Source organism: Schistocerca americana, chromosome 6 (genome assembly GCF_021461395.2).
Source record: "Schistocerca americana isolate TAMUIC-IGC-003095 chromosome 6, iqSchAmer2.1, whole genome shotgun sequence".
NCBI classification, from domain to species: domain Eukaryota; kingdom Metazoa; phylum Arthropoda; class Insecta; order Orthoptera; family Acrididae; genus Schistocerca; species Schistocerca americana.
In genome coordinates this window covers 271308795-271333187 of record NC_060124.1, presented here as the reverse complement: position 1 = coordinate 271333187, position 24393 = coordinate 271308795, and the positions used below count along the sequence as shown (strand labels likewise).

The window sequence follows — 24393 nt, the reverse complement described above, 5'->3', positions numbered from 1 at the left end:
TATCTCTGCACTGTTTTAATAAAAGAAGCTTTCAACCCACCACCACATTAGCTGAGGGAGCAGAGAATGCAATGTCTGTCTTCTGTTATTTTCCCTCGTCTCTTTCCAGTATTATCTAAGTGCGTAGAAAATGACGTCAATTTTCCCGGTTAGGAAATCGAGCACAGTGACTGAATCTATTACCGCTTCCAGAGCTACGATTTTCTTTTATTTCTTCTCTGTCTGAATGACAGAGAAGCAACGCAATTCTTTCATTATTGTTATCATGCCTTCAAGCCATACAACTTCGTGTGTACAGCATCTGTAAACCAGACAGCCCACAGAACTCCTGTGCGACCCGTTTTCGAGTGTAGCTAGACTGCTCGGGACCCCTGCACGGTAGGAACACAAGGAAGACATCGAAGCAGTTCAGATGTGTTTAGATGCGCCCTTCTAAATTTGTTGCCAATAGATTCCATCAGTGTTACAGTGTTCCGAAAATACTTGGTGAGCTTAGATGGGAAGATTCGATATTTTTGTGAAACGCAATTGACGAAGTTTAGAGAAACAGCATTTGCGATACATAAGACTCCAGGAGGATACCACCTCACGAAAGGACCGTACGGAAAAATTAGAATAATTCCGGCTTGTACCGAGGCATATAGGAGACAGTTACGAGAGCGTTCTGAAAATTGATGCCTCCTAATTTTTTTATTCTGTTCTCAGTATTGGTTAAGATGTTACATGTCATGCATATTACACGGTCGACTTTCCCGCTCCGCTGACGCAAGTCGCAACCCTCTACCGTTATAAGGTTCTGAAATGTAGCGACAAACACTGGGATGTGTAACGTAAGTATATAGGCCCTGGAGAAACAGCGTGCTGTAATCGAGTTTCTAACCGCAGGAAATGTCCCTCCAACCGAAACACGCGCGGCTGGACATTTGTTAACAACTTCTTTTGCGTTTTGAGTGAGGATGATGGGCTCCTTAACAACAGTGTGACAGATGATGAAAGCTTGGTTCACCTTTTTGATCCCGAAAACAACAAAGCAAAAACTGAGTTCCGCCGCAAAGGATCGCGAACGCCAAAAAAGTTCAAAACTGTGCCATCAGAAGGCAAAGTCACGCTCACAGTGCTCCGGGATAATCAAGATATTGTGCATTTAAGATTCATGCCTAAAGGCACCACCATAAACTCTGCAAGGTACTGCGAGACCCTCATAAATCCGAGAGCACGAATTTGAGAGTTCGTCCAGACAGGAAGCGCCCTCCCCTTCAGCATGACAACGCCGTACCACACACGAGCACCGCGACATGTGTAACACGCCAACGCCTCGGCTTCACTGTCGTCGACCATCCTCCATACAGTCCCGACCTCGCCCCATCCGATTTGTATCTGTTTGCAGATCTTAAAGAGCACCTTCGAGGATTTCACTTCGATAGTGAGGAAGATATGCAGCATAGTTGAAGTTACAGCTCCGTCAACGAAGTTAAACATTCTGTAGTGATGGTATCAACAAACTGGTCACTCATTTGGAGAAATGTGTTCGTCGCCCTGGTGACTATGTTGTGAAATAAATATGCAGACATGAAGAATAAAAACGGAGAATGTTAATAAAGCTTGTTTTATTTAATAAGCTTGTAAGGGTTTTCGTCTAATAAATTTGGAGGCATTTCTTTTCAACATGCTCTCGTATTTTTGCCAGCCGGTCACTGTCGGCTGTCAACCTACGAATGAACAACGAAGAACGTGTCGGACGTTTCCGGTGCGTGGCTGGTAGAAACAAGTCACTGACATCCACAACTAGCTGTTCACAGTACGACCCACTACCCATAGTAGGCGCTGAGCCTGTTGGAGGACGCAGTTACAACGGGAAGGTGCTCTGGCGCCAGAGTGTATACGCACTCATAATATTATGAGGTGACGGCATCCACTCCAACTGTTCCTTTCTGCCCTTGATTCTCTTATTATGTAGAATTATATTTAGTATGTCTCTTACTGTCGAATTTTATGTGTCTAAAATTCATTCTTCTTTTTACATTTTCATTTTTTATTTTTAGGCAATTAATATTGCTAGTAATATAAAATATTTTTACCATTACTAAATAACTATTGCTGTCATTATTTTTCTGAAACACAACTTTTTATCAACTAAAATATGTTAAAACTCCTAAAAAATGTTGTGAACATAATGCATCGGATAAATATATACTTTATATATAAAGTGACCGAAAAATATAAAAAACATTTTTTTAAAAAAAGAATAGTTGTTGCGACGTAGCATCTTGTTCTTTCAAGGAGTATGTTATTAGCCTCTATCGGTCACAGAAGGAGTGGTTTCCAACGTTTCTTAGCTCTTTCAGTGCGTGTTCTACTATTTGGTCTCTCAAGTTTTATCAAGTAGCGAGAATGATAAGCACATACTGGGAGACCAAGCAAACGTTGGCAACAGCTTCCTCTGTGATCAGAACAGGCAAAACGCCTACTCCTCGGAAGAAGAAGAGTTAGAAGAAGATGATGATGATGACGATGACCGAGCTCATGGCGAAAACGGAAAACTGTTGGTGCCAAGTGTGATATGAAGACACGAAGGCTGATACTTTATAATGTCACAAGACTGATTTAATTCATTTTTTGTAAATTTGTACGATTCTTGTGTGTGTTTTACCTGGTGATAGAACCATGATCTCTACAAACTCGTAGTGTGTATACTAAAGTAATTACCATCACTGAACACTGTATATGAACCTGACATGTAACTTTCAGATAACTGTATCCGAGAAAGGACACAGGAAACTTCACTTTTAGCATCTTAACGTCAAAGGTAAATCCGTTTGCAACTGATCAGATATTCGGAAGATTTTCCAAAACCCAACCAAACTGATGTATTCGTACAAAAGGCACTCTTGCGAAACGGCTTTGGAATGCTCAATGGTTCGAAAGGTCTGAATGCGTTACAGCATTACTAAACTCTGCCAAGCATCACGAAGCGGCATCCTCTGCAAATGCACGGGCTAATCGTTTGCAAGTGAATTATAAACTTCAGCTATCGCGGAATATTCCAGCAAGTTGGAGGGGTGTGAGAAGGCAACAGGAAAAGAGGAGACAGAACGAGAAATTCGGAGAGCTCCTTGCCGTGAGGAAAAAGAGAATCATCCGCTGCTCACGAAAACAATAATGATAAAAAGTGTGCTGCGGACAGCGCCAGACAACAAACATAACCGTAGCTATTAATTTTTTCCTCAGCACTTGCCTCCTCCGCTATCCTCTTCTCTTCTTGCCGTCTCCGTTACGCGTCCAGAGCGGAGAGTGAGGGGCCCGGATATATCATTTCGAATTATCTGCAGTGTATAAGTGCGGGTATTGGGTAAAACGCTTAATGCATGAAGTTAACCTTTGCGCAGACGTGCTCGAGCGTAAAGCCTGAGCGAGCCGGTCGGGCATCCGCGCGATAAGGCGTCTGCTTAATGCAGCCGGAGCGCCGGCACCGAGCCGACCCGAGTCGAGGCGAACACTCCCGAAGCCAACCGCGCCGCGGACCGAATCTGCCTGCCCGTCTGCGCCGCTCCGTTCCGATGCCGAGGGATGACAGCGCCGCCTGCTCTTCGTGGACTCCACCCTGACTACAGACTCACTTACGGATTACGCACGTCGTTCTCAATTCAATAACTTGTTCCCATATGGAAATCCACTCAGTATTTCACCGACTTCGTCATGTAGCGGTTTCATTCGGTGGTTTCCTAATGATGAAGATTAATAATCTGTAACGATAACACCTAATCTTTCTCCAACAGCCCTCACCAAGGACTCTGTACCCCAATTCTAAGGTGCTCACGGACTTTCCTCTCCACCCTCTCGTCGGTTACAATTTTAGTTCTCGTTCTGGAACGTGGGAGATTGAAGTTTTTTGGTAGAGCAGGCTCAAGATCGTCTGTTTTTATTGCTCTTGCATTCCCAATACTAACTACAGGCTTCAGTTCCATATCAGCCGCTTACGGAACTTCTGGCGCCTTGGAAGGAACGACATTTCTGCCGAGCTGGAGAACATACCAGTTGATTGTTTTCATTTAATTATCAGGCACAACTACACTAATTTAAAACTAATTTACCGGTTTCGGCCATTGATGGTCATCCTCAAATCATAAAATACAGGTCATACTTCAGTCCCATCACTATGGAAACTACATTGTCTGTGTCATTGCTATTCTGCTCTGTAGTCTGCCACTTCCTACAAATACACTAAGATGTGAAACGAAATGCGACGAACATGTAAAATCACGCGAATGAAACCTTCGATTTATAGAAACGTTTTGGGAAACTTTATGTTATATGCAAAGGAAACGGGGTATCAGTAGGCCCAGTTCTAGAGTTCTTATGCAATTAATGGAGCACTACTCAGATAGATATGACAAAAACCGAACGAATTCAGGCGAGCATTGTTTGGATAGTAACAGGTCGGTGTAGACCACGCGAAAGCGCAACAAAGATGTTCGGGGAACTGAAACGGGAACGTAAGTGAAAGGTGACGTAACTCCCCCAAACTTTTTGTGTGAATTTAGAGAACAGCTACACGATGCCAACGAAACTATGCATACACAAATACATACCATCAGCGGGTATGTAAATGGTTAGATGTTGCAATTATCTGTGGCCGATAGAACGGTCATCATAGTGCATTAACTTTGTACGTGTTTGGTGTTGCTACCAATCCTGACAGGATATACAAAGGGCCCTGAAAAGCGTCAGATGGTGAATGTTCACTGTGGAGAATACGCAGATGGTGCGTTCTCGTGTCAGACAGCGTTATCAGCGCCTCCCAGAATTTGAAATGGGCTTCATTGTGGGTCTCCATTTGGTCGGCTGGTGGGATCATGGGAAATCCACATACATGAAGCATTCGGATGTGACAGTAGTCCCCGCTGTTGAACTGCACGGGCATGTGTCGTCAAGATTCTGGTCGACCATGCCTGAGCACCACAAGGGAGTATTGTGCCCCAAGCACATCGTAATCCTCCACATCTGCGACTGCCAGCCGAGAGCAACTAATGGACTCCCTACAACATTCTGTGTCATCCCACAGTATTTGTCGAAGACTAGCAGCAGCCGGACTAGAAAATTACCGTCCCATGTGTAGGTTGCCGTTAACACAACAGGACACAAACGACTGCGTTTGAAGTGAAGCTGTGACCGGGAAGTGTAGACTTCTGGTGGATGGCGTCGCACTGTCTTCTGCGATGAATCGCGGTCCTGTGTTACCCCGGATAACCATCGTCGGTGAGCATGGCAGCGACCTGAGGAGGGATCCTATTCTTTCAGGCACAGCGGTGTTACTGCTGGCGCCATTGTATCGGGAGCCATCAGATATGACTTCACTTCGCGGCTCGCAGTGACTCAGAGTGACCGCGCGGAGTGGCCGCCCTGTTAAGAGGCGCCATGTCACGGATTGCGCGGCCCCTCCCGCCGGGGGTTCGAGTCCTCCCTCGGGCACGAGTGTCAGTTTGTTGTTCTCCGCATAAGTTAGTTTAAGCAGTGTGTAAGTCTTGGGACCGATGACCTCAGCAGTTTGGTCCCTTAGGAATTGGCACATATTTAAACATTTTGACTGAGGGAGCTCTGACAGCACAACGGGTACGTCACCGACATTCTGCGTCCTCATATGTTACCTCTCATGCGACAATATCGCGGTGCCATTTTCCAATAGAACAATGTTCGTCCACATATGGCAAGTGTGCCTATAAACTGACTGCGTGCCGCTGATGTACTCCCGTGGCCACAAGATCCCCGATAGAACATGTGTAGTACCACCTCAGACGGCAACTCCGACCCAGTACCGGTATTCAGAATACCAAGGACCAGTCACAATATTTGTGGGCCATCTTGCCTGCGGATAGGATACAAAGACTTTCGCACCCTACGCAATCGAATGAGCGTAAGCATCCTTGCCAGAAAGAGTGGAACGTCATACTGGTAAGTGGGCTCATAGAGAAAATTTCTTTATAAATTTGATCCGATTTTGTAATCACTGAAATAATATCGAACACTCCCTCAAACCAAGTTTCATTTCGTTTCTCGCTTCCCTTCTGGGTGGTACTTCACTTTTTCTATAAATGAAATAAAATAAAGTTACTGGAAACAATAATCATAAGGAAAGCATTATATCCGCTAACACTAGCTCAAGTCTAGAAATTACGGCGTAATGTAGAAGTACACTAAAATATAGAGAGTACAGCAAAACGAATACCGAAGAGTTAACCTATGTTATTTGGGCATTTATCTAGAAAAGTTACCAGTAAGTTAAGGAAAATGATTTTCCAAATATCTGTGCAGTAAGAAGACAACGATGTCCTGGATGAAATGGAGCAATGTATGACTCCAAAGGTGGGAAGCAGAAGAGGAAAGGAAGAAGACAATGGAATGATGAAGAATTATTGAGAAGACGGAGGCACGTCATAAGATGAAGCATAATTGTGCAGTTCTTTGAAGGCTCAAAAAGGACACTAAATGAATGATAATAGTATCTTAGGACTATTTTACAGACTAAGTAAACTTACATGCTGACGGAAGAGTCCCTCGTCCTTACCTGTAATAAGAGAAGGAAACAAATTAGTTTATACAGTGTGAATAATCACAACAGATATAAATTGAAATACGCGTACATTGAGACAAAATCTCAAACTTATTGTTTTTGATCTAATGGAAGCTACAGTTTTGGCAATTCTGTACATACATCAATCCTAAAATTTCATTTATATTATTTTAGGATCATATGATATGTTCTATCTTTATTTTACTTTTCTGGGTCCCTGTCCCACTAAATTTAAATTTTTTCTGACGAAGAGAAGGACGAAGACGGTAAGTGAAATAAACACTGTCGTTTATTAAGAACCTTCTTCGGCTGCCACTTCGCCACTCTGATCTGACAGTACTCACACAAGCTCACCAAGAAATCACTTCGGTAATATACTTGCATGTTATCACAAAGAACCGATGACTTCAGCGTCGTTGAGAACATTGCATGATTGTGCTTCTATTATAAATTGTGAGCATGACAGAAAAGCACAGACTACGTGTAAATACATAGTGAAACATTATGCAGGAGAAACGCCTGCTGCGATATCTCGCAGGCTGTATGGATCTGGAGTACAAGAACGTAATAAAAGCATGCAACGACCTCGGATATAATTCTTTCTGTTCTGAGGAAAGCATCACCATTACAAAAGTGGGTACATCAGATAGCGAAGGAGGGGGTACTGAATCAGACTATGGAAAACAGAAATGTATGCCACAACTTGACTAAAGGGAGGGATCGGTTGATAAGAGACGTCCTGTGGTATCAGAGAATCTTCAGTTTGGTAATGGAAGGAAGTGTGTGGGTGGGTGGTGGGGAGACCCAGCCTTGACTACTAGATTATAGTAAGCAGGTTCTGCAGGCGAGAAGTTTGCACATAACAGACTACTATAGAGTGCTGTATGAAACTAATCTTCGGCGTGAAGATCACATCAGCGACAACAACTGTGAGGCAGCCTGGTCGTTTTGAATGTTATGAGGCGCCTTGGGTGACCCCCGGGTGGCCTAGATTTGAGAGTGCAGAGTGAAGATCTTCTGCGAGCAGCGTGCAGCAGTAAGTCCGCTTTTTTGTCGGACAGACACAGGAGCCGCGGGGCGTGATGGAGACGGCCATCTTGACAGCCGGAAGCTGGGGCCATCTTGGCCGGCGCTGGCTCGGCTTACCGGAGGCCCGCGTATCGCCTTACTGCCGGCAGAGCGCGGGGCCCGCCGCGCGATACCCTGCCTGCCACGGGAGACGCCACCTGCTGCCGCCGGCGAGGTCTTTCCGTAAGCCCCGTCATTGGCATTCAGTGCACAGCGCGGTGCTCCCAAAGGCACGACAAGATGTATTGTCAAAAGGACCAATACGATCCCCTCCACTCAGTAAACTAGTCTCCATGAAGTCTATTTTAGTTACTTTGGGAGACAAATTATTCTCCGGCTCCAAAATCCCCACGGAGAAGATTATCTGTATATAATTTGATAATTGTGATAAGAGGACAGTTCTGCTGTGAACTCCGGCATCTCGGTGGTGATTTTTATTTTTAGGTACGACAATCGCTTCGTTAACGTGGCATGATAATCTTGTTATGGACGGGTTTCTTTAGTTTTCTTTTGGAAATTGTGTGCAACGAATAGTAAAAGAATTGTAACTTCTCCCTTTCATCCCTGCAGTAATTTGCAAACTCCACGACTTACCATTGGACACTGCTACCGGTGTTATTATCTGTTAGACGATCCCCGGTACTATGGCAGTTTATTTTATGACAGGTGACGCAGCACTGAGCGGTATTCCAGTTTCACATACTACTTTCAAAGTGTTTTTATACCGACTGTACACATCACTATTTGTCGACAGTTTTATTTTTCCGCCACATGCTGATGGGTTGGTGGCTACTTCTTATAAATACCAGCATAGCCCAAACTGATCGACTGTGCAAAATAAATAGTAATTCCAATCGAAAGTGACAAAAGTCATTTAACATCTTCCAAAGATGTCTCTGCCAACTGCTCAGGCGACAGCACAATGTTAGGTGATTTCAGTGTACAACTTACAAAATATACGTGGAAGATAAAACAATATTTAAAGAGAAAGATACAATCAGGAATACTTCCGTTTGACGCTGTTGTGTGCATAGTTCCGCGTAGTCAGCGCGTACACAACTTTCCCACTACAGCGCGCCCCGCTAAGCACAACAGCGCAGGCGCAGCGCTCGTCCGTCTCCGCACTACGAGATGGCGCTGCCTTAGAGACGGACCAAATTCTGCTTCCGCCGATCCGCGTATTAATATGTAACGCAGCTAATGAGATTGCTGCTAACGTAGGACCTTTTCTCCTCGCGGATCACACTCGCGCAGTGACGCATGAACAAACGAGGTATTATAACGAGTGTGCAGACCTCTGATTAATTAGTCTGCATTTGTTTGTACCAGTCTATAGTCAAGTTTCAGTCTGCGCCTAATAAGATTACCATATTCCTGTACATAGCCATGAAGGTAAATGAATAGACACTTTGTCAAGTATCAGAGATGTGTGCGAATAAGATTAACGTACCAAGACTAAAGAAACTTCAGATTGTCAATTGTAAATAGCATCCAGAAGCAAGTTAAGTAATTTTTATGTTTGTTATTATTTTAATAAATGTGTGTGAAAATTGATCAAGTTCTGTTTAAAGTTGGTCACCGTCAATCTGCTACTCTAAGCGTGCAAGTGGCATTTCTATCGTCTGACCTAACGGCAGAGGATAAACACGCCACGATAAGACCACGAGACATATTGCTGACACTCGCCTACTTCGTTAGAGCGACATGTCAAATAATCTGATGGTGTGTGTACCGAAGGCCTTACAGTACGCACACCACAGACGCCTTCTTGTGTTGAGCAATTCATTCTACGGTTTGATATTTAAAGTAGTCACTTCTGATTAACTCTGTTCATCTACATACATTTTGTTTCCATCTCCTTAATGTAATCTCACAAAAATAGTGCACGTTCAACAGCTTTTTATATACTTTAGAGGTGTGCTGGAGATGCATCTCTGAAGTCTTCAAGTACAATTTGATTTAGATTCTTGAAACTGAATCAAAACCTAAATTAGACTTGGCCGAAGAGAGAGAGAGAGAGAGAGAGAGAGAGAGACAGAAACAGAGAGAAACTCAAAGGGGTGCAGAGAGAGAGAGAGAGAGAGAGAGAGAGAGAGAGAGAGAGAGAACCGATGCGGTAATATATTCAGATATAAAACCAGTAACATAATATTACTAATTCTTAATTTATTACTGATTAATTAGCACCAAAGACTTATGTCACCATAAAATAAAACCTGTCCTAACTTAACCAGCTGTACGAGTGTGCTATTGTTTGTCGGTAACTGGCTAGCTTCAACTGATGCTCGAAATTCATTGTAACGCTATTGTAGCAATATTTTACAGCATTTGCTGTTAATGACGTCAGTAAAATTCCAAGTGGCGACATTAACAGTAATTGCAATACGAATGTGACCAGTAAAAACACGCTAAGGAATAGCATGAAGTGACTGGTTGCGGCCATAGACATACTGCCACATTTTCGTCACTGCCACGCTAACTCAATATTGCTCACAGAGAGATAACCAAGTCTTAACTTCACACCAAGGTGGAATAGATTTCGACGTTCGTTCCGGCTATTCCTCGAATCCTGTCGCTAAGCTTAAATCAAATATCCACTTTGAAAGTTCTACATGGAGAAGCACGTTCATGTATGCAACAAGATGAAAATTGTTCTAGTTGACAAGAGAGTTTAGCCACACACGACTTCCGTAAACACCTGTCTTCTCTGGGAGTCTTTTACACAGTCCCTCTACTCGACGTGTGGGTGACCGGTCGCAGCTGTTCCACCATACTACTGGATTCAGCACTATGGTCATGAGCTGTGCCTTATGCAAGCGACACACACACTTTTATGGATCACAGAAAAGAAGAGGGGCATAGGTTATAGGAAACAAATTATTAGCGATATTCTAACTCTCGACGCACTGTACAAGTAATTCGGCAAAAGTAACATTTTTGCTGTGGAGATAGTGACTGACTTTTTAACTGCGCGCTTATATTTTTTCTGTAACCGGTATCGGCCACAGCTGGCCATCAACAGAACTATTGGAAGCAGCATCAGATGGCCACCAAGTAACGCTCTGTCAAACGACAGTTTTTAAGAAAGGGCTCATGACAGATACTGTGGACTTAACTTCCGACCAAATGTAACTTATTTAAAATAAATAACGATATAACGAAATTAATTTGGATTTCATAACGTAACGTGACAGCATTTAAAAAGGTTTAGAGAAATAACTACTAATCACATTTTTTGTTATTTTTCTTTGTTTTAATTCTACAACATATATCTTAATATGACCACATTGCCGGACAAGTATGTCAGTATAAAAGCATTTCCTTTAAATACACACCGATTTCAAGGTATTTTTTTATTCGCCTACATCTGCATTTACATGACTATCCTGCAATTAACAATGAAGTATCTGGTAGAGAATTCATGGAACCACCTTCAAGCTGTTTCTCTACCGTTCAACACTCTAACAACGCGCGGGAAAAACGAACATTTAAATATTTCCGTGCGGGCTCTGATTTCTGTCATTTTATTATGACGATCATTCCCCCTTATGTAGGTGGATGCCACCACATTCAGAGGAAAGGAGTTGGTGATTAAAATATCGTGAATAAATCTCGCAGCAACGAAAACCGCCTTTGTCTTACTGATTGCCACCACAACTCGCTTATCATTCTCGATAAGATTGCTCCCCTATTTCGCGATAATACAAAACGAACTGCCCTTCTTTGAGTTTCTCATTGTCCTTCGTCAATCCTATTTGATGCAGATCCCACACCGCACAACAGTAGTTCACTCAAGTGCCACTTTTCGTATCATATAGATATTTTACACTGTGCAACAATGAAAATGTAAGTCGAAAGAAAATAGCCAATTCCCATCAGTTCCAATGTGCTTATCGCGAATATCACAAAGACTATTCAAAATTACCTCTAGTTTTCATTTTACACTGTTTTATTACGGTGAGATAATTATATACGGATTTTTATGTTAAGTTTAAAATCAAATATTATAATGGTTTGTCAAAGTCATAATAACTAGTAACAACAGATTATATTATTGTCCCTGGTCTTACTTGTGTGCAATATTTTGAATATAAGCATTTTGATACCAATTTTGGTGATCTTTTTGTCTCCCTCCTCTTCAACTTCAGTGACTTTATTAATGCATGTAACAATTTTTGCACATTTGTTTCTAGATTAACTACCAGTTGGTCAATTTGACTACTATTATTGAACAAAAATGCCACGAGTTTATGTTAACAGTGCTACGTGTGTGAAAGAGTGACATTTGCTTTACAAAAACAGCTAATCACTCCATTGATTAAAAAAGCTTACAGTTGTTATTTTGGGTGCAAAATAGGTAATCGGGAAACCCCGGGCTCCACATCTGATCTGCAACACTTGTGCCAGCAACCTCAGGAATTGGATGCATGGGAAAGGACGTTCAATGCCCTTTGCAGTGCCCATGAGCTGGCGTAAGCCAGCTAACCACGTCAGTGACTGCTACTTTTGTATGGTTCCTCCTATCAAGAAGGGAATATCTAAGAAGAAGAAGCGGGCAGTGATCTATCCTAACATGACATCTGCCATACGTCCAGTTCTACATGGGGAAGGATTGCCAATACCTGAACCATCAACAGAGTAAGAGATAACTTCTGATGAGGATTCTGAATGTCCTGAACCATATACATCACAAGATCGAGAGTTTCTTCCAAATATATCATCAGCTGATGATCAACAGAAATTGCCTAAAAATGAGTCAAGTGATCTCATTAGAGATTTGGAGCTCTCTAAAGGTAACGCTGTGATTTTAGCATCAAGATTGCAGCAGCGCAATTTTCTGGAAAGTAATGTAAATGTTTCATTCTACAGTACAAGAGAGCAACAATTCACTCCTTTTTTAACATGAAAGATAGTCTTGTGGCATGTGTAGACGTAAATGGTCTAATGAAGGCTCTCAGAATTAATTACAACCCTGATGAGTGAAGACTCTTTATTGATTCGTCAAAGTTAAGCTTAAAAGCAGTGCTTTTACATATTGGTAATGAGCTTCCTTCTATTACAGTTGGGCACAGTGTGCATATGAAAGAGTTATACCAAAACATGAAAATTTTACTAGATGCCATCAAGTATAATGACTCTCAATGACAGATTTGTGGTGACTTGAAAGTAGTTGCACTGGTATTAGGTATGCAGTTAGGTTATACTAAATATTGCTGCTTTCTCCGTGAATGGGATAGCCGAGGTCGTGCATCTTATTGCAGTAAACATGAATGGCCCACCAGAAAATCTCTTCAACCAGGTATAAAGAACATTAAGAGTGAAACTCAAGTAGAACCTAAAATGATTCTGCTCCCACCCTTGCACATCAAGCTGGGTCTCATGAAAAACTTGGTAAGGGAATCAACAAAGATGGTGATGCGTTTAAGTGCTTAAGACGAAAATTCTCAAAGTAAAGGAGGGCATCTTTGTAGGCCCACAGATTCGAGAGATTTTTGGAGACCATACTTTTGATGGAATCATACAAGGTGATAAGAAGCACGCATGGAAATGTTTTAAGACAGTCTGTTTACAGATCTTATGGAACAAACGAGCAATAAATTAAAACGAGATTGTAGATAACATGTACAACATGTAGTCATCTTACGAAAAACTTGGTTTGCAACATGTCATCGAAAATGTATTTCTTACGTAGTCATCTTCACTTCTTATCCAAAGATTTTGGTGCAGTAAGTGATGAACACTGGGAGCGATTTCATCAAGATATTGCCACATTTGAGAAGAGGAGAAATGGAGCCCAACTATTTTAGTAGATTAGTGCTAGATTGTCATAAGGGATGTTCCCGAGTATGTGTATAAACGTCAAGCCAAGCGAAAACGGTCATTTTCTAAATTTATCTCTGAATAAAATATGTAATTGTATATACTGTACATATGGACATTTAACATTTGTAATCCTTTATATACATCTGCGACCAGTTAATTTACGTATTTTCTTTTGTGATTTATACAGTTCTGGTACAAAGTAGACTTATAAAGTATTTTCATTCATGAAATATTATCTTCATTTTTTTCTTCATATTTTACTTCTGTACTTCCAGGATGGCACTGAAATTTATCAATGCGTAACACATGCCATAATTCAAGTAATTATTCACTTAAAATTTGTTATGCTGAATCCTGGAATATGAATGCCTATTTAACTAGTGAGTTACTTATACAAAAATAAAGATTACTTTTTTAAAAAACCTAGAGCTAAATATTTATGAAGATGATGATTTTGTACTGAAATGAACATAACTAACTCAAAATCATCCAATTTACACACTTTCACTTCAAATTTGTTGTTCAGTTTGGTCTAAATCATTTTTTTTGTCTCGGCATGTGATGTGAACTGTACGTGGAGAAAGGGAATCAGAACGCGATTTAGAGAGCGTTTACTGGCCTGCAGGAAAAATATTATTGCTAAATAAACAGCACTCTCTTTATCAGAATTAGCTGCCTTGTTGTGGAGTAATCTTCTTGATCCGTCATTATGGCTCCTTGAATTTAATTGTAAGCTAAAAAATGGTTTAAAAAAATGGTTCAAATGGCTCTGAGCACTATGGGACTTAACAGCTATGGTCATCAGTCCCCTAGAACTTAGAACTACTTAAACCTAACTACCCTAAGGACATCACGCAACACCCAGTCATCACGAGGCAGAGAAAATCCCCGACCCCGCCGGGAATCGAACCCGGGAACGCGGGCGTGGGAAGCGAGAACGCTACAAATACCATTTATTGCATGCAGAGCTCTGAGGCTAGAACCAAGACGGCCGTGTTGGTTATATCTGTTGCTTTGGGAAGTTTTCAGCACATATGTGCAAAGTTTATTTAAAGTTAATAGACGTATTTTTTGATAATCAGAGAGAACATAAATTATTTATTATTTCTATAGATAAACATTCAATTACGCTAAAATATCGATGATATAGGTTTGGAAAACAAAGATATGTACCTACCGATGATCATTAAGGACTTTCTAATTTAAGAACACTCGCAGTTAGTGAAGAATTTGTGTTGCTTAAACCCGTCATTTCATCCAGGATTTATTTTTTTCATTTTTAGCCGGGGATGAATATTTCAATTTGCTCTAAGACAACGACTTTCCAGCGCTTTCTTAAAGTGTATAGTATTTGTTCTCTCAAACAACTATTTCACAACCAGTGGTGAAATTAACAGTATGTAGGCCTAATAATGACATGTCCACTCAGTAGTGTTATAGCAGAAATTTTCATGAACCGTTTTCAAAATATAAATAGTAGAGACAACATAATTTAGAAAATTTTACACTACATCAGATAAGCAGTTGACACATTCATAATTTATAGCAATACTCAAGAAGAAATAGAAACTGTGCTAAATAGGTTAAACTTTTCTTTCTCTACACACAGTCTACAGCATACGCCGAGACTAAAAGCATAAAAATTATGTGTGCTTAATTAAAATGTTGTTGTACAGCTATAGTTGCCTGGCAGAGAGACCTAACCACGAAACATGTTCTCGCTTCCCACGCCCGGGTTCCCGGGTTCGATTCCCGGCGGGGTCAGGGATTTTCTCTGCCTCGTGATGGCTGGGTGTTGTGTGATGTCCTTAGGTTAGTTAGGTTTAAGTAGTTCTGACTGATGACCATAGATGTTAAGTCCCATAGTGCTCAGAGCCGAGCCACGAAACATGTTAAAGAAGTAAAAATATAAAAGAATAAACAAGATGACAAAAAATTGTGCATGATAGCGGCCTCTATGAAACCTGTTCCTATAGTTCAACAAACAGTAACTGTCAATACAGCTGCAAAATGTAACATCAGAGATAGCGCTATGTTCACCTTTTGCGCATAGGTCGAAAGTTTTGGGAATATCGCATTTGACTGTACAAAAATCATGATTTTTATTGCCATCCGGATATACTGACAAGAAGTCACGGTGTTTTATCAAATTTAAGGCCAGAATCTTTCAATAATGCTCTGCAAAAATGACTGCGAGGCGCCTCACGTAGAAAGGAGAAAAAAGAAAATTACTGTTTTGGAAGAGCGCAGTGCTTAAACTTGGATAAATACTCGGCCAAGCAACGGCATCAGTCCCTGCCTTATTGAACAAGTCGGCAGGTTCTATCACATATGCCGGCCGAAGTGGCCGTGCGGTTAAAGGCGCTGCAGTCTGGAACCGCAAGGCCGCTACGGTCGCAGGTTCGAATCCTGCCTCGGGCATGGATGTTTGTGATGTCCTTAGGTTAGTTAGGTTTAACTAGTTCTAAGTTCTAGGGGACTAATGACCTCAGCAGTTGAGTCCCATAGTGCTCAGAGCCATTTGAACCATTTTTTTTTCTATCACATGCACTATCAAGGTGTACAATGGCGCAGTGAAATAACGTTAACGTCATCTTCACAGTAATTATGCGTCTCTAAACACCTCTGGAATATTACTTCGGAGAAACACCATTTAGAGAGGGTAATTAGAGGAGTAAAATAGACTAATTCAGCATAACTTTAAAGTAATACGTTCAGTCTTTAAATATTCATGCACTCGAACAGTTAAGATGCATCGAACTTCCATTAATATCGGACACTGTGATAGTATTCACTCGTCAGGGTGGATGCCAGGTAGCTCGTGGCTCAGTGTTGGCTAAAGGGAAGGGGGGTCGGATTAAAAAAAAAGGCCTAAGAAGGACAGATATATGGGTTTACCGTTTATTTACTTTAAGCAAGCTTAACTGACGCACACATCTCTAAGGGCTGTTGAAGATAACCGATTTTAGTTTTCCAATATAAGGGAGCTTTTTTTCGTAGACCTGAAAGTTCATTTTTTTCACCACGTATGATTTTACATATTTTATTTGCATATTTCTCAAGATTTTGTTCATCTTTCATTGCAAAACTCGTTGCTGAGATTATCATCACTGGCGAGAAACACATACATCATTAGGCACATAGCCACGAACTAATCAATACGTAATCGACACAGAGGCGGGTAGGGTATACTGTTGACTGATCATCAGTCAATTAATTTAATTTCTGCAGGTGCAACTAATTTTTAAGGAAGAAATAGACAGTGATTATTTTTATCACAAAGAAATTACAATCTACGTAAAACTCTTTGCTGCTGACTTAACAACTATATTTTGTCGGATGTGCCTTTTTTTCATAGTTCTCTCCAAATGTTAATTTTCAAATATTTTGAGTCCTTTTCCACATCATCTAAAAATATCAGTCTTGCCCGTTCTCGTGATTTTTCTGCTTCTGGGTATTCTTCAGTGACAATCTTGATGAATCTGTCTTCTTACGATTAACAATGCATGACCAACTTCATCCTTTTAGCCTTTAACTTTACTACAACATCTTATTCTTTATATACGGAATATAGTTCTACGTTTTTGTCGGATTTGTCAATCACCAATGGCAGAGTTCTTCACTGCTTCGAAAATTATAAATAGAATATACCTCTTGAATATCCTGAAGATGATCTCATCTTCTTTGTCAGAGCCCAATTTTCACAATATATGTTAGAACTAGTTGTTTAGCTGAGTTAAAAATGAATATTTTGATTTTCCTATCTATATTTATGCTGACGAAAATATATGATAGGGCATTATTTGCGTTGTGAATTGTAACTGCAGAGGCTTGTTTTCCATTTTTGGTCTATTAGGGACGGTAACCAGGTAGGAATTTAAATTCATTTACTTCCTCTGGTGGATAGGCCAGCACCGTCAGTAGAAGCTGATATTCACAAGAAGCTGGAAGGGTAATGCGTGAAGGAGAAGACAGCTTTTAATTTCATCTATCTTCTAAACGTCGTAATTTAGGAAATATAAAAAGACAAATTCTGATCAATTAAGCACTACAATTTTGTGGTATTCGTTAAGCATTGTGAATGAAATTTACATTTCTTTCCATCACCGCTACGCTGCAAATAGTGTAAAAAGTAAATGTAATATAAAAAATTAGTATATATTTTAGGAATAAAAGCCCGTCGACTGATTGTGATACGAGCGTTTTATTTACCGATGTGGATTTCGGGCCGAAAACTCCGTCTTCAGGATTTGCTAGTATTAATCGAGACTTTCGTCATTTTGAGATTTTATTTTCAATAACGTAGTATTGTTTTGCGATGGGAATCTTAGGTGTATCAACTGCTATTTTCACGTGTCCAGTAACGCTCTTAGTATAAATTGTTTTGTATGTTACACGCTGCTTTCTTAATAAGTTAATTTCATTGTTACGAAATTCTGTATCTGTCAGGTTTTTAGCTCTATCGAAAAATTTAAATTTTGCATCAGAATCATGATAACTATCGAGTAAAGTATTAAGTTCTTCCTTGTGTTTGAATTTCGTTTTATGACCATGGTTTTTGCATATTCATTAATCTATTTCATAATTTTGTCAAATATAGAATTTTTTTGCAGTTTAAAAAAATGGTTCAAATGGCTCTGAGCACTATGGGACTCAACATCTGAGGTCATCAGTCTCCGAGAACGTAGAACTACTTAAACCTAACTAACCTAAGGACATCACACACACCCATGCCCGAGGCAGGATTCGAACCTGCGACCGTAGCAGTCCCGCGGTTCCGGACTGCAGCGCCACAACCGCTAGACCACCGCGGCCGGCTTTGCAGTTTTCAATATCTCTGTGTGTTCTGTATGAATTTAGACATTCCTCTTACACAGATAAACCAAGTAAGAGAAGTGATTATACTGTCTACGGAACCAGCGAATGTTTCGTGATCTTTGGATGTAGAGCATGTTGCCCTTGCCACCTGCACAGTATCAAAATTTATCTTTCATGGATATATAAGTGAAGAATTACATGAATGTTATTCACATATGTCTTTCTGAAAGAGAGTGCAGTGTATTTTGTTTCATTTCAGTAAGATTCTTCTGGGTGTGACTAATTGTCCTGATGACTACTGCACGCAATACGAATTGAAACGACGGTGCATTTATCGTATCATGGCAATGTGGCACAATCAGAAGGAACTTACAGAAGCGAACATCTGCTGCGAAAGGCTACGTTCTATTTTGTCTTCTGTGATGTAGATATCTCTGATGACGGATATTTGTGAGGAAATAGATGAGTTTATTGAAGAGCTTAAGTTGGAGTTTGTGGCCTATGTTAACATGACATTCCCAAGAGTCGTAGTTTGTTTCTCAATAGGACTCATATGTACAGGGTGACAGTTATTGAACTATACGAAAAAAAACGTAAATTAGTTACGAACTTGGGCGGTATTCAACATGTAAACGTCACTACAGATATTCGGATTTAAGGTATGACATGCTCGATATGACTGCCATCCTTGGCGATGATGTGGCTCAGACGAACAGCGAAATTCTGGATGACCCGCTAAAGGTCGGAACATCGACGCTGCCGATGACCTCCTGAATGGTTTCTTAAGTTGCACGGAGGTTTTGGCATTGTTACTGCGCACCCTGTCGTTAATATAGCCCCACAAAAAGGTGTCGCATGTGTTCAGATTCGGAGATTCTGGCGGGCAATCGAGGCCCATGCCAGTGACCTCTGGGTAACCCATAGCCAGAATGCGGTCCCCAAAGTGCTCCTCCAGTTCATTAAACACTCTCCTGCTTCGACGGGGTCGAGCTCTGTCTTGTACAAAAGACATCTTGTCGAAATCAGGGTCACTTTGGATAATGGGGATGAAATAATCTTCCGAAAACTTCATGTGCCGTTTGTTAGTCACCGTGCCATCAAGGAATATCGCACCGGTTATCCCGTGACTGGACATTGTACGCCACAGAGTCTCCCGTCGAGGGTGAGGAGACTTCCCGATCGCGAAATGCGCGGATACTCAGTCCCCCACAAATGCACCAATTTTGCTTACTGACGAACCAACACTTTCATAAGTGGGCTTCGTCGCTAAACTAAAGCAAGCATGCGCATACTAATTCCCATGATGCCCCGCGGCCAACCTTGCAGTTTGAACGTATTAACGCAACGCGTTTTTAGAAGTTATGACGATTTTATTTCATATAGTACAACAACTGTCACCCTGTATTTTCCGTTTATGTAACAATATACACTTCCTCGCGTGCGACTGCTTCACACGGTCACGGCCGACGGCCCGGACTGATACTTGCAAACCGTGAAGATGGTTTTTAGCTGTTAAATGCGTATAGGTAAATTAAAAATCAGAATACAGACATCTGTGGGACATTTATCATCACTTTGTGCTCTCGTCGAGTAAAGCCATCATGGATTCAGTAAAAAAAAAATAGTCGGGGACTTTGGAAATCCAATGCAGGGCACAGAAGGCGCAAAGAAACTGCGCTGGGACGGCCACGGACGGGACAGGAAGAGTTTGCGAGACGGACACGACGAGGCGAGGCGAGGCGAGGCGAGGCGAGGAGCCGGCGGCGGCAAGGTCGCAGACGCGTATCGCACGGCGGCGCGGCGCGGCGCTGCGCGCGGGCGGCCACACGAAGCGCCCCTGGGTCGTGCTAAAGGCCATGCTAATTCTGTCGTTAACGGCGAAATTCCGAAGGCTGCGGGCCGAGCGAGCCTTATCTGCGTGTTCGCGTCACCCACACATGGGCCTATAATGAGCACGACCTCATTAGCAAACTGCCTTTGTGAGACACTAATGAATCCCGCCGTGTGACAACATTGCACGTTTCATCCTAATATAAAACAACAGGCTAGGCTCCGCCCACGCGCGCGCGCGCTCGCCCCGCCGCGCCGGCTGGGAACTTGTGCGGGCCCGGACGCCCGGTTCGCCTCGGCTCGGCTGGCCTTCCTTTTCTCATTTCCAGCAGACGCACTCATTAATTCTGTACGTGTAATAGCTGCTCTCGGCAGCCGGCCGCAGAGTGACACGTCCTTTGTGCGGATGCGTCCTCCCTACTTGTTTTAAGACTTTATCCAGAGCCACGAATCTTTCTACACGGAGACCCCGTCGCAGCCTTTCTTTTCTCTTGTTCCTGCCGTCGATTTTTCTTCTTCCTTTTTTTAAAATCTTTTTTTTTTTTTTTTGCCCTCCCTTTCGCGTGTTTCTCCGTCTCTGTAACGAGATTAAAAGTGATATAAAACAAGGTGCATATATTTGCATCGGACGTTTTTTTGGTGTTTCGTTTGCGGGGCCGGTCTTATTAGAGGCGGCGGCCGGCCTACAAAACGCACCCGGGCATTCTTCGGGAAGTTTTAGTGCGGCGAGATAACGTGCGCGGCTACATAATTAATACAAGGCCGGCGGCCGGCGGCCGGCGGCTGGCGCGGATAAGCCGAGCAGGGGTGGGGGCGGGGGGCGGGCGACCCGGGCAGAATTAACGCACGCCGCCCTAACGAAGGCCCGCGGCTCCTCGCGTGCAGATAAAAGCCTACCAGCTACAGACAGCTACTCCCTTTCTCACCCTTTTCTGACCCTATTTCTGTGTTACGTTTTGATAGTGGTGTATGAAAATAGAAATTCGTTATTGCGCACGGTGTGACTCCCTTGACCTCTTCGCAGGGTCGGTTATAGTCGAGAGGGACCTGCAGTACTGATAAGCTGCGCGCCCCTATTCGGTCATATCCACTCCTTTTTTCTAATATAAGCTTTTACGTCCAAAATGCCTGTGGGCAAAACGAAATAAACTTTTAATAAAATGACAAACACTATAATAATTAGTGAATAGTAATATTAAACTCGAAATAAATGCACGTGGAAAAAATAAATAGGTATAAATAAAAATATTAAAAATAAATAAAAAACTTAATATTTTACTTTTGTACTTCCAGGATGGCACTGAAATTTATCAATGCATAACACATAACATAATTCAAGTAATTATTCACTTAAAATTTCTTATGCTGAATCTTGGAACATGAATGCACACACACACACACACACACATACACACACACACACAGACAGAGAGAGAGAGAGAACTTACAACAGCACACATAGTCACAGAAAAAACAACTGAAAGCAGAACATGAGAAAGTTGGCAACACTTACAGAAACAAATGACACCATAACACAGAAAATGGCAGTCAAACTGCTATATGCTGAAAACAGTAACCAAAAGGAAAACAGCGAACTTTAAACCAGTTTGCCACTTGACAAAGCTATTTGGCTTAAAAATAATGAACTAAGCGCTCAGCTATAAGTACTTTTTATAAAAACCTCAACGTTCTGTTTCAAATCTATAATCTCTATGTGAAAACGTAAACCTGTATGAGCAAACAAAAAAGCCGTGCAATATTTCAGGACACCCACTGAAGATGCTTCTAACTAAGGCTAAACGCGTCTCGGTGCACAAGATAAATAATGTGCAGCATGCAAAGCGTGTTTGCCTTTGAACTGCTGTAATTTATATGCAGCTACTCCGAAAATAGACAACACAAATAACTTCTTAAACATGAAACACTTTTCTGGTGTTCTGATAAATATTGGATTCGTTCATAAGTTCGTAGCGTTTTTCCGTAAGTTTAGTAAACACAACAGATATGTAACAGGGAGTTTAGTCATCAATAATATATTCTCCTTCACTGTTTACAACTGTCTGCCAGTGGGGGTAACTTTTCGATTCCACGACAGAAAAAGTCATCTGTTTTGAGACGAAGAATTCGTCCAGCCATTTTCGGAAGCGCATTTTCATCTGGAAACGAAGTTCCTCGAAGGCTGGCTAAAATGGCTCTGAGCACTATGGGACTTAACTTCTGAGGTCATCAGTCCCCCAGAACTTAGAACTACTTAAACCTAACTAACCTAAGGACATCACACACATCCATGCCCGAGGCAGGATCCAAACCTGCGACCGTAGCGGTAGCGCGGTTCCAGGCTGTAGCGCCTAGAACCGCTCGGCCACCCCGGCCGGCTCCTCGAAGGCTGTTCCATAGAGGCCGGAAAAGCCGACAATTTGAGGGAGCAAGATCAGGTGAATTAAGTGGGTGCGGAATCACTTCCCAACCCAACTCGTGCATAAAGTGTTTTTTGTCAGTCTAGCAGAACGCGAGTAGGCGTTATCTTGGAGCAGCATCGCTTCACGCGGTCTTCCTGTTCGTTGTTCTTCGACTGAGCCTGCCAGACGTCTCAGATGTTGGCAATAGATGTCAGCAGTTATGGATACACCTACGGGAAGCAATTCGTCGCTGTTCCACCTTTTGCGAATGCGCCCAGGTCATTGTGCGGAGAGCTGCTGCTTTGTTGGAACTCAAACAAATGTTCTTTTCTTTTCCTTATGTTAGCATAAAGACACCATTTCTCGTCACCAGTAACACGATACAGTGCAAGAATGGTCGATGTTGATCACAAGCCAGTTGATGATGAACAAGCAGATATGCACATATGGCCGCCCCGCTGATTTTTGTGACTTTGGTTTAGACCATGCGGTACCCACACACCCCATTTTTGAAACTTCCCAACTGCATGCAAATGTCGAACGATGGTGCAATGATCACATTTCATCACATTTTCCACTTCTTGAGTACAGTGACGTGGGTCGTTATGGATTTATGCTTTAATCTAGCTTCGTAATATCACGCAGGTCTTCCTCAACGTGAGGAGTCACTAATGTCAAAACGATCCTGCCTAAAATGAGAAAACAATTTTCTTGCCGCGCTCTGTCCAAAGGCATCATCTCCATACTTTCTTCTTCTTCGGTTATCAACCCACAGGTTGGTTGGCAGCAGCACGCCATTCCGTTCTTTTGTCAACTTTCTTCTTCATATCTGCATAGGTCTGGCACCCGATGTCATTTATTACTTGTTGAATGTAGCTTAATCTAGGTCGTCCTCGGCGAGTTCTTCCTTCAATGATTCCTTCTAATATTCTCTTAATGAAATTGTTATGCCGTAAAATGTGACCTATGAAGGTTATTCTTCTTTTCTGTATATTTCGCCAAAGAGATCTGTTTTCTTTCACTCTTCTGAGGACATCTTCGTTTGTAGCCTTGTCTCGCCAGCTGATTTTTTCCATTCTCCGGTAGCACCACATTTCGAATGCCTCTAATCTTCTCTTTTCTTCTTTTCCACTAGTCCAAGTTTCACATCCGTAAAGGGCTGTACTCCACACATAGGTTTTCATGACTCTCTTTCTTACGTCTAAACTAACATTTCTACTCGTCAGTAAGTTTCTTTTTCCATTGAATGCTATTTTGGCAAGTTGTATTCTGTTTTTAATGTCACTTTTGCTCCTTCCATCTGCTGTTATTTTGCTACCTAAGTAGTTAAATTCTGTAACCTGCCCTAGTTTCTCTCCCTTTATTGTTATTCGTATGGGTTCATTGTAGTTCAGGGCGCCACTCACCATCACTTTAGTCTTTTTCTTATTTATTTTCATTCCATACTGTTCTTTTAAGGTGTTTTCCATTTCATTGAGTGCGGCTTCTAAATCTTCTTTCCTTTCTGTAATTATGGCGATATCATCTGCATATCGCAACATATCTATTTTCATTCCGTTAAGTTTTATTCCTACTTCAATATTCTCTCTTATTTTGTCTATTGCTTCTTGGATATATGCGTTGAAAATTACTGGAGATAGTGGGCATCCCTGTCTCACTCCTTTCCTTATTCTTGCTGTTTCTTCTTTGTTTTCCTTCTTAACTAAGGCTGTTTCATTTTGGTATATTTTAAAGATTATCCTTCTATCATTATATTTCAGACCAGCCTTCTTCAGAATTCTAAACATTTCTGGCCATACAACATTGTCAAATGCCTTTTCGAGGTCTACGAAGGCTATAAATACTTGTTTGTTTTTGGAAATTTGTTTCTCAATTATTAGTCTTAAA

The 24393-nt window shown here is 41.7% G+C and overlaps 1 protein-coding gene across 2 annotated transcripts in view; it reads right to left on the bottom strand.

The window, feature by feature from the left end:
• Positions 1 to 24393, bottom strand: part of LOC124619573 (protein dachsous-like) — a 601949-nt gene that overhangs the window by 150500 nt on the left and 427056 nt on the right. Inside the window, exon 3 of one of the 2 annotated variants that reach the window (XM_047146063.1) lies at positions 6473 to 6562. The exons of the other annotated variant lie outside the window; for it this stretch is intronic. Within the exon in view, the coding sequence (XP_047002019.1) occupies positions 6530 to 6562 (33 nt within the window). The 3' untranslated portion in view covers positions 6473 to 6529. Of the gene's footprint in view, positions 1 to 6472; positions 6563 to 24393 lie in introns of those variants that run through there. 2 annotated transcript variants of the gene reach the window in all.